Source organism: Mastigoproctus giganteus, chromosome 8, assembly GCF_048544385.1.
Source record: "Mastigoproctus giganteus isolate SK-2022 chromosome 8, ASM4854438v1, whole genome shotgun sequence".
Taxonomy (NCBI): Eukaryota; Metazoa; Arthropoda; class Arachnida; order Uropygi; family Thelyphonidae; genus Mastigoproctus; species Mastigoproctus giganteus.
In genome coordinates this window covers 106,108,757-106,124,745 of record NC_143582.1, presented here as the reverse complement: position 1 = coordinate 106,124,745, position 15,989 = coordinate 106,108,757, and the positions used below count along the sequence as shown (strand labels likewise).

Sequence of the window (15,989 nt, the reverse complement as noted above, 5' to 3'; positions counted from 1 at the left end):
TCCCGAGAGAAAAGTACCAACAGTGTGGTACTAAACTTAAGGTGGTAGAAAATGAAATAGACCTGGGAGTAATTGTGAAGTCAGATATAAAGTTTTCTGAGCAATGCAGACAGGCTGCCAGGGCAGGTCATGGGGTTTTGTCAATGGTATATAGGAATTTTGCTAGCAGGGAGAAGGAGGTGATTATCCCTCTGTATAACGCAATGGTCAGGCCATGCCTTGAGTACTGCGTACAAGTCTGGAGGCCTCATTTTTGGAAGGATGTCGATTTGCTTGAGCGTGCACAGAGAAGGGCCACAAGATTGGTGAGGGGAATGAAGGGATCCTCTTACCAAGAGAGGCTAAAGTTCTGCAAATTGCAGTGGCTGGAGACTAGGCACCTGCACGGTTATCTGATTGAGGTGTATGAGACCTTGAATGGTTTAAGCACGCTGAATTCTGATGGGATCCTTCAACTTGTTGAAATTAGGAACCTAAGGGGGCATAAATTCAAATTAAGAAAAGTCAAATGTAGAATAGATGTGCAGAAATTTGCCTTCCAGCAGGTGGTTAATTGCTGGAACAAACTTCCATCTGTCGTTGTGGAAGTTGATAGGTTGAATAAATTTAAGGAGGAACTAGACAAGCATTTGGAGGGAATGGTGTGATTTTTTTTGGCTGATGCTGCATAAGCTCATACACTTGCTTTCTTGCATCACATGCCGCCACTACTACTATTTTTAAATCTCCTTCAACCAGAGAAGTATGCACTTGACTATTCTTTATTGGAAACCAAATCTAAGATGCATTGCCCTGCAGGTCAAGAGATACTTGAATCCATGACAATCTCCAAGTTACATCTGATTCTAGGGTAAGCACCCATTTTTTCAGTGACTCAAATTCTTCTTGTAATGCACTAAGTTCTAATTTCAGATAGGTACACTCCTTATATCGGGTGAAAAGAAAAGAATCATCAGTCGAGCTTGGTTTGTCTAGAGGACCAACTTCAGAATATGAATTCATGACTCACACTGGAAATGCCTGCAGCCCTTTCCATCTGAGTCATGATCGTGACTCAGATGGAAAGTATTTTAACAACAATTATATGAGTAACTATAATTATATAATTATATTTGTATTTTAACAACAATTATATGAGTAAAATCTGAGCTTAAGGAAGATAACAAATTTTAAATTTACAATATATTACAGAATTTAAATTAACAAATATAGATTAATTAAGTTAAGGATTAAATTTTCAAAATATTATAGAAACTGATTTCACAAAATTACTGAAATAAAATTTAAACAAAAATTTTGTTAACCATATGCCTGATGTTAATCCCCTTCAGTTATCACATCGGAGCCATTAAAAACACATCTACTCTCTTCAATCTCTTGGAGAATTTATTTGGATAACAAAGAACTGAATAATTTATTCTTTTTAAAAGAAGTTTCATTTTAAATAACATTTTTTTTTTTTCATAATTAAATGTTTGTTCATTTTCCATTTTTTTCATTTTTTTTTTATTCTTATTCATTATTTTGAATAAATTTTTCCAAAAAAACTATATAAAACTGTACCTGCATAAGAAATTAAGTAAATCCGGGCAAAAAATACAAACTTCACTAAAATCACATTTTTGTATATTTGACTTTCAGTGTATCTTTATGATTGTAAATTAAGTTTAAATTGCACGAAAAAAAAAAAAAAAAAAAAAATTGTGAAACAGCAAAAGTTAAAATTATATCAAGTTCATCTGCTCCTGGAATTTGCAATCCAGTTTAGATGAAAGAGTTGTTAGCTTTTATTTTGACATCATCATCATCATCATCATCATCAGCCATTTTCAATCCACTGCAGGATGAAGGCCTCTCCAGCAACTTTCCAGTTCCTTCTGTTTTGAGCACTGGCCATCCATTTACTACTCAAAAACTCATGAATTTCATCTATCCATCTCCGCCTTTATCTCCCAGGTTTTCTTCTAGCTCCTCTTGGGTACCATTCTGTTATTTTCTTAGTCCATCTGTCATCATGTCTTCGAGCTATGTGTCCTGCCCAAGACCATTTTAGTTCTTTAGTTTTGATAAGAATGTCCTTTACTTGAGTTTGCTGCCTAATCCATGTGTTTCTCTTCTTATCTAACAGTCTGATTCCCAATTTAATTCGTTCCATTCTTCGCTGTGTAGTTCTCAGCTTCTCTTCCATTCTTTTGGTGAGTGCCCAAGTTTCAATTCCATAAGTCATGGTGGGGAGTATACATTGGTTCATTATTTTACGTTTCAGACAAACTGGAATATTGCTCTTCAGTATGCGACTATATTTCCTGAATGCTATCCATCCAAAATTTATTCTTCCCTTGACTTCCAGCCATTTATCATTATTACAGCTAATAACTTGTCCCAGATAAGTATACGACTCCACCTTTTCAATTACTGCTCCTTCAATCTTTATGTCCCTTTCTGTGGCATACTTGTTCATCATTACTTTTGTTTTAACCATATTCATCTTTAGTCCAAAATCCTTACTAACTGTGCAAACTGATTAAAATTTTCCTCTAATTCTTTGGGATCGTGGCTTATGACTACAATGTCATCTGCAAATCGTAAATGGTTTAGGTACTCTCCGTTCACATTGACTCCTTTCTGCGACCAGTCTAATCTTCTGAAAGCTTCCTCAAGGGCAGCAGTAAACACCTTCGGAGATATTGTGTCTCCTTGTCGAACTCCTTTCTAGATTTTAAATTTCCTACACTCTTTGTCTAGTCTAATAAAGGAGGTAGCACCCTCATATATTTTCTTCAAAATCATAACATATGCGGTATCTATGCCTTGTCTTTCCAGTGCTCGAAACATTGCCTTATGCTGTATGGAGTCAAATGCCTTTGCATAATCCATAACGGTGTTTTATATTCATTTGCTTTCTCCATTAGCTGTGATATTACGTGAAAGTGATCCATAGTTGAGTGATCCTGTCCTAAAGCCAGCTTGCTCTTTCGGTTGATTCTCATCAAGTATTCTTTCTAATCTGTTAGTAATGACCCTTGTGAACAACTTGTAGATATGGGATAACAAGCTAACTGGTCTATAATTTCCAATTTCTGATTTATCTCCTTTCTTATGCAGCAAAACTATGATTGCATTATTCCACTGCTAAGGCGTCACAATGCACTTTGTGAAGAGCCTTGCCAGTTTTTGTGTTATGTCTCTTCCTCCCAATTTTAACAACTCTACAGTAACTTTATCTTCCCCCGGGGCTTTCTGATTCTTCATTTTCTTCAATGCATGTTCTACCTCATCAGGAAGAATATCGGGTATGTCGTATGTGTTGCTACTTTGCAATCCATCTTCCCCACTGCTGGCATCATTCCCCTGCTCCTTGTATAATTCTCTATAGTAGTCTTCTGCTATTTGAATTATGCCTTCTCTGCTGTTTATAAGTACACCATCGCTATTCTTCAGTTTCAGTATCATTTGTCTTTCTGTATTACTGCTCATGGCTGCTGATTTAAATCCTTTGTTTTCCCTTAATGCTTGTTCTACTTTTCTTGTGTTAAATCTTCTTATGTCCTCTCTGAGTCTCTCTCTAATGGTTTTGCATAACTCAGTATACTCAATTTTCTCCCTGTCAGTGTTTTTCTCGCTCTTCATTTGTCGTGTTCGGTTCATCATGACAAGTGTTTCTTGACTAATTTTTTCTTCTTTGGATTTTTGTTTCCCTATAGGTTTCTTAGGCTTTATCACTTTCAGAAAGTTGTAGTATTCCTCGTCGATATCTTGGTCCTGAGCAGTCTGCAGAAGATCAAACCTGTTCTTAAGTTCCAGTACATAGTGCTTTTTCTCCTCCTCTGTTATCTCAAAGACCTTTGTATTATTTACTCGAGTCAGTTTTTTCCTTTCCTTTCCTACATCTATATCAAGTGTACATCTTACCATTCTGTGATCACTTCCAACATTTACCTTATTCAGCATGGTAACATCATTGACAATATATCTTCTGTTAGTGAGGATGAAGTCGATTTCATTAGTTGTTAATCCATTTGGACTCTTCCATGTACACTTTCTGTTCACCCTTTTCTTGAAAAAAAGTGTTCATTACTGACAGTCCTTGAGATTCTGCAAATTCCACAAGTCTTTCGCTTCTTTTATTTCTTTCACCAATTCCAAAATTTCCTATAGTTCCTCTTTCTGCGCTGTTTTGCCTTTTTCCAACCTTAGCATTGAAGTCCCACATAATAATAGTGTAGTGGGTTTTCTGCTCGTCTAGAAGACTCCCAATTTAGGTGTACATTTCTTCAACCTCTTCATCATCATGGCTCGATGTTGGTGCATAAATCATTATAATCTTTAGCTTGTACCTCTTAGAAATCTTGAGTATTAGTCTTGACACCCTTGGTGATGTACTTTTGAATTCCAAAATGTTGTTTTTAAAATCTTTATGGACCAAAAACCCAACTCCACCTTCACTCCTTTCACTGTTTCCATTGGTGTACAGTAGATTTCCACTTGATAAACTTTAAGTGATTTCATTTCTTGTTTCAGCCAAACCGATGATATTCCAATTCACATTTTCTAATTTCTTTTCCAGCTCTAATATTCTGTCTTCACTGATGATCTTACATTATAACAGGCCAAGTTCAGTTTCCATGCATGGCAGCCTGGTCGTAACCAGAGATTATTTTGACAGTATATAATTCAAAAGTACGAAAAATTCACAATTTTTCTGAAAACCAATTTCATTAAATAAAAGAATTAATATTAAATAATAACATAAAAATCAATAAATGATAACATTTTTTAGTATTTGATAACAAAAAAAAAAAAAAAATTCACTGATGTTTTCTCAGAAAATGATGATTCTAATACTGATTTAAAAATGACTTCCATTTGTTTCCATCATGTCAGGTTTCATCAAGAATCATGAAATAAATTTGATTTTTTTCACAAATTTTTAATAATTTTGGCAGATGTTGTTGTTGTTGTTATTTGGTTTTTAGGAGCATTAGCAACTAAGGCCATATTGCTCCGGGATATGCGGTGGTCATTCCCTGAATGACCTTTCCGCATCCTCCGTATTTGGTGGTGACGGGCTCGAACCCCGGTCTAATCAAGAAGCGTGTGCTAGGCACTGCTGCTCCTTCCCACCTGGCTACGGAGGCGCCTAATTTTGGCAGAATCTGTACACTAAAATCATAAAAAAAAAATTCTACTTTTATTTTTAAATGAATGTTCAAAACACTATTAAAAAGAGTAGTGTGGTAAAAAGTTCACTAAACACTCACCTCTCATTTTAAAAACTGATCAATGATGGGTCAAATTTTCATTTCTTTGATTTTCTTGCAGATCTTTCTACTTTACAGTCCCTCTTCAGCATTACCTAGCCATCATGTTGACATCCTCCCCCCTGCAGTACCTCATCTCCATGTCTTTAATGTTCTGGTGAAACCTCTCACCCGGTTCTTCACAAATATTTCCTAGATTGTCAGTGAAGTAGTTGATGGGAGTGTAAAAAACGTATCTTAACACTAATGTTGCAGCCCAGCTTAAATCTGCCCAACATTCAATTATATTTTTGTAGTCTGGATTCTTGTTGTTAGCTAAGAATTTCTCAACAACAGATCTGAAGGTAACCCATGCCTGTTTATCTCTTTTATTCATAGTTCATCAAAATCTCGGTCCCTCATCAGTTAGTGAATTATAGGTTCAACAAAAATACCTTGTTTTAGCTTCTCTTGGGTGATCAATGGGTATTTACTAGGTCTATCAGTGGTTTATAAACTATGTTCTTTGTTCCACACAACGAAACTACCCCTCTTTGGCCAAAGCTTGACATTCCAGTGCTTACTCCTTGCCAGATGACTATCCCAATAAAAAAAAAAGCAAGGCATTTTTGTGTAGCCTGATTGCTATCCAAATAACTTGCCTATCACTTTAAAGTCAGTGCAGACCAATCAACCAGGTTCTTCATACTTATCATTTATCAACAACTTCATTCTTGGGCAACATACCTATATAAAGCCTCCACAGTGTAGGATTATATTTAATTCCTAAATATTTCATTAAGTCATTTATATTACAGCAAAAAACCATAGAATTGTCCTAATGTTCTCAGTATCTGTACTATGAGAAAAATGTCCCATTTGTTAGAACATTATTTGACTTAAGTTCTGAACCAAGGAGTTCTGATAAATTTAAATCTCATTGAGTTCATGCTGTTAAAACAGTTGAGGGCTGGACTCAATGTCTAAAAGCATATAGATTTTTCATCTTGGAAAGGAAGGAGGGCATGGAAGATTTTTCATCTTCCATGCCCTCCCCTTACAATTAAGGGGAGGGCATGGAATTGGAAGGTTATCCTGAAATGGGACTGGTCTAATGGCAGATGGAATATTAGGATATACAATGTCCTTCTTACTCTTTTCATTGTATCCCTCTACATTAACTAAGAAAAGTAACAGGCAACACAGCCTTCTTTTTACGAATTTTTTCAGAATCTCAATGCTCCAACACAGATTTGCTAAGCTTTACACGGAGCACATCTTTAGTCATCGAGTTTCACTTCAAAATAAGCAGAATACACATTTTTTTTTACAAATTCTAATATTTTTTTACTATTGTAATATCTTATCTTTGCTTGAGGACTACATAACTTCCAAAATATAACAAAATAGGTTCAGATAATTCAAACACTTGCATGAAGACATTTTACTTACTTTATTAGCACAAGTTCACCCCAGGAGCTCATATCTGGTGAGTATGGGTTTGGCACACCCAGGGTCCTGAGCTGGATATCATCATCATTCTTTTGTTTGGTGAGTCCCTTTTCTCTCTCCCTATCAGATAACTCAGAAATTTTTATTTGCCTGGTGCAGCAAAAGCTTCAGGCTTCCTTGCACCATATGGCTAATAATGATAATAATGATAATTGTGACACAATAACCTCAAAAATAAACTGAGCCCACACCGATAACACTGTTGCATTGAGTCCTCAAGATCTAGAAAAAAATGACTGAAGACAGTATTGCCAACATGTGACAATTTAGTTTACAAATTCCCAGCAGTTACTCCTAACTTAATACATTCAATAATACAACTCATAACATCAATTTAAGAAATTTGTGAAAAAAATGGTACATGACAGAAAAAAAAAAAAAAACGAATAACATTTCTGGAATCAGCATAAAAACTGAGTCAAAAACAATTATTAGTTTACAAACATCGAAAACCATGCAGAGTGGTAAAATGTATTGCTAATAAACAATAATTATTATTTATTTAGCTGTAAATATGCAAACATACCAAATCAATGACTACATCTTTTCCAAATTTGGCTCTCCATTCTGCTGCCACATTGCAAACATGAACAACTGCTTCAGGATCATCAGCATTAACATGAAAAATAGGAGCATTTACAACCCTTGCCACATCAGTACAATAAGGTGATGACCGTGCCACTCGAGGATCAGTTGTAAAGCCAATCTAAGTGGTAAGATAAATTAGAAAATTATGAGTATGAAACCTTCCAAATGTCTAAATCAATCCTCAAAAATCTGGCGATATTGAGACTTGATCCTTCCCAGATTTTAAATGGGCACATTAGAAAAAAGGGGCATGGGGGGAAAACTTATTTCTTTACTACCGTTTATTATAAGTAATATTGAATCTATCAACTTAAAAACGCCCATGGAAAAGTACACACACATTGACACAAAAAAATATGAACCTCTGTATCGCAGACAAGAAATGCAAATAGATTCCAAGAAAACTGTGGTGTGATGCAATGCATTGCCTTGTTGAATATAAAGCTGTTCGACCACAGAATAGAGAAAGACGCATGATCTATAAGACTGAAAAAGTTTGATATATCACACACATGGCTGCATGTTTAGCATGAGCCATGAATCAAGAAATGACAAACAGAATTGGTTTCTCAAAAGCATCCAGGTCAAAGGTTTTTAATTGCTGGAAAGCAAGTGGTTCTTCCACATCTCAAAAACATAAACGTGGCAGAAAAACAATACTTCAAGAGCCATCATAATCTAAGGAGTACTATATAGAAAAATAGGACAACCATTATGTAGCAAATAACATATGAATTCAACCAAGCCCAGAGCTGACCTATGTCTACCCATACAATGCACAGGGAACTGAAGAAACTGGTGCCTATTTGGAAGTCACTTGTTTCAGATAAAAAAAAAAAAATAGAAAAGATTCCACTTGCAGTGGTGCTGAGAATGCCGTGATTGGGGAGTGGAACAATGGAAGAAAAAGTGTATCACGAGAATTTGATTCTCGTGATACACTTTTGTTTCGCACTGATGGTAATAGGAGTGTCGCGAGAACCTCATAAAGCGACAGACCCTGCCTGCATTGTTAAGACAATCCAAATATATGGAGGTGGTATCATGGCGTGGAGAATGTTTTGTTGGCACACAATGGATCCGTTGAGACTGGTGGAAGGTTGAATGTCATCCAGGAAGTACATGAATTTCGTATCAGATCTACTACATTCTGCAAAGTTATGCTTTTATCCCAAAGGTGACAGCCACTCTACAGATAATAATACAACAGTGCATCATGCTAGAATCACATTAGTATGGTTTGGAGAACATGACACGGATTTCCACCATTTTCCCCGGCCCCCACATTCACCTGATCTCAATCCTATTGAGAACATTTGAGATATACTGGAGAGAGCTATTCAGCAATGATGTCAGCTTCTTTCAACTTTGCTGCAGCTAACTGATAGTTTGCTGGAAGAATGTTTACAATTAGATGAAAATGCACTAAAACACTTTAAAGAATTCACTCCACACCACATATCTGCTGTTATTCAAAAGAAAGGTGACCCAATTTGATACCGAATAAAGGTTTGTATTTTATTGGTTTGCGTGTGTATTACATTCCATAGATTTTCAAAGAAAACTGTGGTGTGGAGTGATGCATTGCCTTTACAAGGCAAGGCATCACTCCACACCAAAGAAAAAATAAATTAATATTGCCCCATCCAAAATATACCATTACAAGATGATAAACCAATGTAAACACAACTGCTTTAACACAATAGTATCCCTAAAGTTCCCTCTCAAATTTATTTAACACAATTTTTTTCTCAATACACAGTAACCTCAGTTCGCATTTCGAACTGCCATAAATACTCTGAGTTTTTTTAGGCACCATTTATAACAGCAAATCACTGACATACATACTTACAAATTTGTATACACAACACACCTTGAATACACTATGATTTTATTACAAGATATTCTGAAAATAAAGTGCATAAAAAAAAGGAATTTTTGAATGCCTTTATCTCATGATCTAAAAAATTTCTCCAAATGTTGGAGTGCAGTTGAAACTTTTACAGCTCTGTGGATGAAATCTTGAATAGCATAGAACTGTAAAAGTTTGAATAAATATAATGGTTACTGCTGGAAAAGTAGATGGCCAGAAGTAGGAGCTCCGACAATATACCTCTCTCTCTCTCTTGTTTTAAGCTGCTAGCTTCTCATTAAAAAGTTAAGTTGAAATTGATGTACCTACTAAAGTGCATTGAAGAAAAATGCTGCTTTGCATACAATTAACTAAAATATTAAAATAAAGCTAACAAAGCTGAAATTAACTCTGATTCATGTATTACAATAATAACACACATATATACATAAGCATAAAACCATTTGTTCAGAACATCATGATTTCAAACCATCATTCACATACATATGTAAACATTGCAGAAACTTTGACCAATGCATTCAATCCATCAGATTCACATGTCATTCTTCTGCACCACAAGAGTGCTTTGCATCACATCAGTCTGGAACCACAGAAAATATTAATAAGATCAAGTAGACTGTGTTGCTCCATCATAAATATAATTGTGATCGCCAATGGACTTCCATCTGTTCTGGTAAGCTGGGCTATGGAACGACATAGCCCATGGCACAACATGGTAATACATGAATCAGAGTTAATTTCAACTTTGTTAGCTTTATTTTAATATTTTAGTTATTCGTATGCAAAGCAGCATTTTTCTTCAATGCACTTCAGTAGGTACATCAAGCGACAACTCAGCTTTGTTATGGGCCTATATGAGAGCTTGAAGGACAGGGTGGATGCCCTCGAAAGATTAAAAGTGAGGGCCCATCAAGCTCTCAGCTGCCCACACCAATGCCAGAGCTTGCACTTGGTCATCACGCAACACAGCGGCAGCCACCAAGGCAGAATGCGCTGGTCCCAAAGGAACTAGTAGTTGTTGGTGACGCTATTGTCAGGGAAACAGGAAACATGCTTTGTAAAAAAGATAGGTGGAACAGGACCAGGGTATGTCTGCCAGGGGCAAAGGTTGATGACGTTGTAGAGCGGATATCATCACAAAAGGTGATATAGTTGTACACGTTGTCACTAATGATATTAAGAGTAGGAGACCGGCGGAATTACTAAACAAGTACAGGTCGTTGAAAAAAAGCCGTGAATTAGGGTTGAATTTGAAAGTGTCTGCAATTCGACCCAGACACGATAGGAGGGAGTATATGATGAGAGTCCTTTCGATCAATTCGGCCATGGAAAGATTGTGCAAGGCTCATGGGGTAGACTTTTTTTCAGCCTGGTCTGTACTTGTTAACAGGAGAGACTGCTTCTACAGGGATGGGATGCACTTAAATAGAAAGGGTGCAAGAATGTTTGCTGATGCTATCGAGGCAGTGTTAGGTGGATTGGAAAACTGCTAGACTGGGGGGGGATACAAGGATTAAGTAGCCACTGGCAGAGGTGAAAGTGATTCTTGCACTGCTTCTATTGGAATGAGCAGAAGCCTGGAAAATAAGATGCAGGATATTCCAGAGACTGCTGGGAATCATTGGGGTACAAGTAAACATATGGGTTGTGTTAGGGTAGCTAAGAAAAAGAACAGGTGCATTTATACTTGCGTGTACACCAATGCTAGGAGTTTAGTAAATAAATTTGATGAATTTGAGGTATTGCTCAAAACATCAAAGGCAGATATTGTTGGGATTTCAGAGATGTGGTGTCACACAGATATAAGGAATGCAGAACTGGAATTTGGGGAGTACAATGTCTACAGAAAGGATAGACAGGATAGGAAGGGAGGAGGGGTAATGCTACTAGTTAAGAAATACATAAAATCCAGGGAAGTGAAGTGAAGCCAGTCGACATCGCTGGACAGTGCAGTGTCGAGTCAGTTTGGCGTGACATAAGCATTAGGAGATCAAAATTGAGATTAGGAGTGTGCTATAGGCCTAACGACTCTGATGAGTATAATTATAAACTTTACAGGGAAATAGTGTGGGCCAGTAAATCAGAGAGTCTTATATTGGGGGATTTTAATTTCCCAGATATTGACTGGAATTTGGGGGCTGGTCACTCACACACTAGCAAGGCTTTTGTGGATTTATTGGATTTTTTGTTTGTTTTGTTATTTGGGTTTTAGGAGCATTAGCAACTAAGGCCATATTGCTCCGGGATATGCGGTGGTCATTCCCTGATCTTTCCGCATTCTCCGTATTTGGTGGTGACAGGCTCGAACCCCAGTCTAATCAAGAAGCGTGTGCTACGCACTGCTGCTCCTTCCCACCTGGCTACGGAGGCGCCTATTTATTGGATGATTGTTTTCAACATCAGCATGTTCGGGTGGCAACTAGAGGGAGTAACACTCTTGATTTGATTATCAGTAGTGATTCTTCATGCATTAAGAATCTGCAGATAAATGAACCACTAGGTGGCAGTGACCACAGTGTGTTGAAGTGGGATTTACTCAAAGAGGTAACTACCATTAAGGGTAAAGGGATGGGTTATTGCTTTCGTAAAGATGACTATGATGGACTGAGACAGTATTTAAATTTTATACAGTGGGACCAACTGATGGTGTTACCAAAATGGGAAGCATTCAAAGAACTTATCCTGGAAGCTACTAGGCTTTACATACCAACTAAGAAATATTGTTCAATGTTTAGGCCTAACTGGAATCTCTGCCATATGCCTCATTAGTTCATCGTGTCAGATGAACTAATGAGGCATATGGCAGAGAAGAAAAATGCATGGGATACATACAAATTAAAACGTGACACAGAAGCCTATGATAGATACAAGTTGATCTGTAACCAAGTTACAAAGGAGGTTAGGCAGGCGAAAGCAGATTACAAGATATCTTTGGCAAGGGATGCAAAGAAAAACAGCAAAGAGTTCTTTACTTATGTAAACTCTAGAAGGAAGGGGATGAATCAGATTGGTCCACTTGATATCGATGGGTCAACTGTTGATGATCCTGCTCGAGAAGCTAACAAACTAAATTAATATTTTGCATCGACATTCACACATGAGGAATTATACAGCGAGGGGAATGGCAGAGGTGTATTCAACTCTGCCACACAAGAAAGGCACCTGGGGTGGATGGGATCTATCCAGTTATATTAAAGGGGATAGCAAATGAAGTAAGCAAACCCTTAGCCATAATTATGAGAGCTTCCTTGGACTCAGGGGAGGTACCCATGGACTGGAGATGTGCAAATGTGACCCCAATTCACAAAGGAGGATCAAAGGCTGACACAAGTAATTATACACCTGTGAGTTTAACTTATGTTCCTGGAAAATTAATGGAGGCACTGGTTAAAGAAGCACTGCAGGATCATCTAGACAAGACTTCAGTTATAGCTTGGACACAGCATGGTTTTGTTAAGGGGAAGTCTTGCCTGACCAATTTGATTGGATACTATGATGCAGTCACAAAAGAACTGGATGCAGGGAATAACTTTGATATTATATACTTGGACCTTAGAAAGGCTTTTGATACTGTTGCACATGGAAGACTGCTGCACAAATTGGAGCAGTCTGGCATTGGAGGGAAATTGCTGCTATGTATAAAGGGGTGGTTGAGGGGGAGAAGACAGAGGGTGGTAATCAATGGACACTGCTCATCGTGGACTAATATTATTAGTGGAGTCCCTCAGGGTTCAGTATTGGGTCCATTATTGTTTTCTGTATTTATAAATGATATTGATGATGGCATATCAAGCTTAATGTCCAAGTTTGCAGACAATACAAAGGACACTGCTGACACTATGCTGCTGCAACAGGATTTGGAAAGGTTGAGCAGATGGGCTGAGAGGTGGCAAAAGATGTTTAACATTGACAAATGTAAAGTACTACATATGGGAAACAGCAACTCCAGAGCAACATATCAACTCTGTGGTACTACACTGACAGTGGTAGAGAATGAAAGGGTACTGGGGTGGTTGTGCAGGCAGATATGAAGTTCTCTGAGCAGTGCAGACGGGCTGCAAGAGTAGCTCATGGTGTGTTGTCAATGATATATCGGAATTTTTCTAGCAGGGATAAGGAGGTGATTATTCCCTTGTCTAAGGCAATGGTCAGGCCACACCTAGAGTACTGTATACAGGTCTGGAGGCCTCATTTCAAGAAGGATGTAGAGCTGCTGGAATGAGTACAGAGAAGGGCAACAAGATTAGTGAATGGAACAAAGGGGTGCTCTTACGAAGAAAGGCTTAAGTTTTGCAAATTATAGTGTCTGGAGACTAGGCACCAGCAAGGTGATCTGATAGAGGTGTATAAAGCCTTGAATGGTTTGAGCATGCTTAATGCTGATGGGATTCTTCCTCTTGCTCAGAATAATCACCTGAGAGGGCATAAATTCAAATTGAGGAAAGACAGATGTAGGATAGACGTGCGGAAATTTGCCTTTAGCCAGTGGGTGGGTGGTTGTTGGAACAGACTTCCATCCCTTGTCGTGCAAGTTGATAGCCTAAATAAGTTAAAGGCTCAGCTGGACAGGTATTTCGAACGAACAAAGGGGTGAAGTGGAAGTGGTTATTTTTTATTTATTTATTTTTTTTTTTTTTTTGGCTGATGCTGCATAAGTTTGCTTTCTTACATCAAATGCCTCTACTAATGTTAATGCTAATAAATCACAGTTTTTGTGCAATGAGGGAAGCAGTAACTGAATGAAGCCAGAACTTTGTTGAAAAAGCATAAAAAGCTCTTTTTCCAAAATTATGCAATGCAGTTGGACCTTGTTTAACGTTTTATCAATGATTACATTAAAAAAAATTATCATAATAAAATAAAACAAAAATAAGGTATATTTACAAATAATGTATAAAGCTGAATTCAGGCTAAAGAATGAATAAAGAAATTGTTACATTTGCAACTGCCCTTAGTTTTTATAAAGAAAAATTTCTTGGTATATATATCCCTTGGGTTTAATACATGGGAGAAAAAAAAAAAAAAAAAAAGATGGGGAGGCATCTCTGTTGTGATCAAAAAAAAAAAAAAAAAAGCCATTCAGAGATTCCTTGAGATTATGATAATTTGATGTGGGAGCCAACTCCTCAACTAATTAGACTGTAGTGTCTAATTAGTTGAGGGGATCAGTTCTTTCTGGAATCTGCAATCTCTCAGAGCTGCACATGCTTATGAGACTTGTGCACAGGAACAATGTCTCAGCTTTATAAATAAGCAACATCCTTTAATGCCAATTTTTCTCTTCTCCGTTCCTTTATGGCCGTTTTAAATTTTTGAGAACAGCAACAGAAGCATTTCCAGTGATGTTTTCTTATGGGTATAAGAAAAAAAACACTAGTCATTAAAATCATATTCCAATCATATTAGATTCCGTCTGAATCCCAAAAACTAGTGGTAATAATTTTCCAGGCACACAGTTGAGTCTTGCATTCTTTTTTTTTGGGCAGTGGCAACAGGGTGTTGTTTTTTTTTTTTTTTTTTATGTAAATCCCAAACACGAGAGGTGTTAGAACCTATAGTACTTAGTACCGTGCTTGATTTGGAGGTTGAGAAGATGACAGAAGTTATTTGTTGACACTGGACAAGAATGACTGTAGACTGTAATTTTCAGGAAATATGTATGAAGAAAGGTTGTTCCAGAAAATGTCAGTTGAATGAATAAACGAGGAAGATGAAAAGTTGGTTCTGTGAGTTTAATTTGGACAGCAAATGGATGTTGGCTTGTGGCTGCATGTGTTCAGACTGTTTTCAAATAGAGAGCGAGAATTATAGAAGTCAATTCAGAAGAACAGTGCCCATGGAAGTATCTGTAGACGAGGCATGCAGCAGAAACGGTACGTCGATGAGACAGCGAGTGGACTCTATTAGAGATAAATCATTAATTAACCAAACTACCCTCTTCTGAATGGAATCAAGAAGCCTGAGAGAAGTTTTGGGAGCACCACCCCAGAGGCGGGTACAATATTCCACGGTAAGGTGGATCTGGGATTTATACAGAATGAACAGCTGCTTAGAAGAAAAGTAACGCTGAGAAAGAAAGAGAAAACCAAGTTTTGTAGATGCAGAGGAAGCAATATATGCAATATGCTTGTGCCAAGAGAGAGAGATTAGAAGTCAGGGTAATCCCCAAAAGAGATATATCATTTTGCCAAGAAATCAGAGTGTTACCAAAGGTAAGCATAGAAACAGAAGAATCCTTTTTGCAAGATATAAGACAAGACTGCATTTTAGAAGTATTGAAATCAACTAAGTTGTCTTTGCCCCACTTGAGAATTACCTGAAGATCAGCATGTAAATAATTGGTAGCAGACTTTCGAGAAGTTGAAGCTGATTGAGCACGGCAAGATTTCTCAAAATGGAAAGTGGAATGCAATGTGCTATCATCAGCAACACTATGGTTAGGATTTCCGGTCAATGGAAGAAGGTCATTAATATACAAGAGGAAAAGAGTGGGGGAAAGAACTGAATCTAGGGAGACACCGGCACTAGTGGAGAAGTTAGAGGACAGAGAGCCATCTACCATAGCGATCAGAGAGAAAACTGGATAAACAATTACAAAAAAAAAAAAAAAATTGGCAAACCATAAGATGGAAGCTTGTTTGGAAGACCTTTATGCCAAACATGATCGAAAGCCTTTGAGACGACAAGAGCAACTACTTGTGTTTCACCAAACCTTTCCACTGAATTAGTCCATAAATGGGTAACATAAGCCAGAATATCACCAGTGGGTCGACACT

At 37.4% G+C, this 15,989-nt stretch overlaps 1 protein-coding gene across 3 annotated transcripts in view; it reads right to left on the bottom strand.

Moving 5' to 3' along the window:
* Nucleotides 1-15,989, bottom strand: part of LOC150081753 (2-oxoglutarate dehydrogenase complex component E1-like) — a 1,213,922-nt gene that overhangs the window by 612,332 nt on the left and 585,601 nt on the right. For all 3 annotated transcript variants that reach the window (XM_090378853.1, XM_090378854.1, XM_090378852.1), the window contains exon 11: nucleotides 7,279-7,458. In XM_090378853.1, coding sequence (XP_090234979.1) covers nucleotides 7,279-7,458 — 180 coding nt within the window. The remainder of the gene's footprint in view (nucleotides 1-7,278; nucleotides 7,459-15,989) is intronic.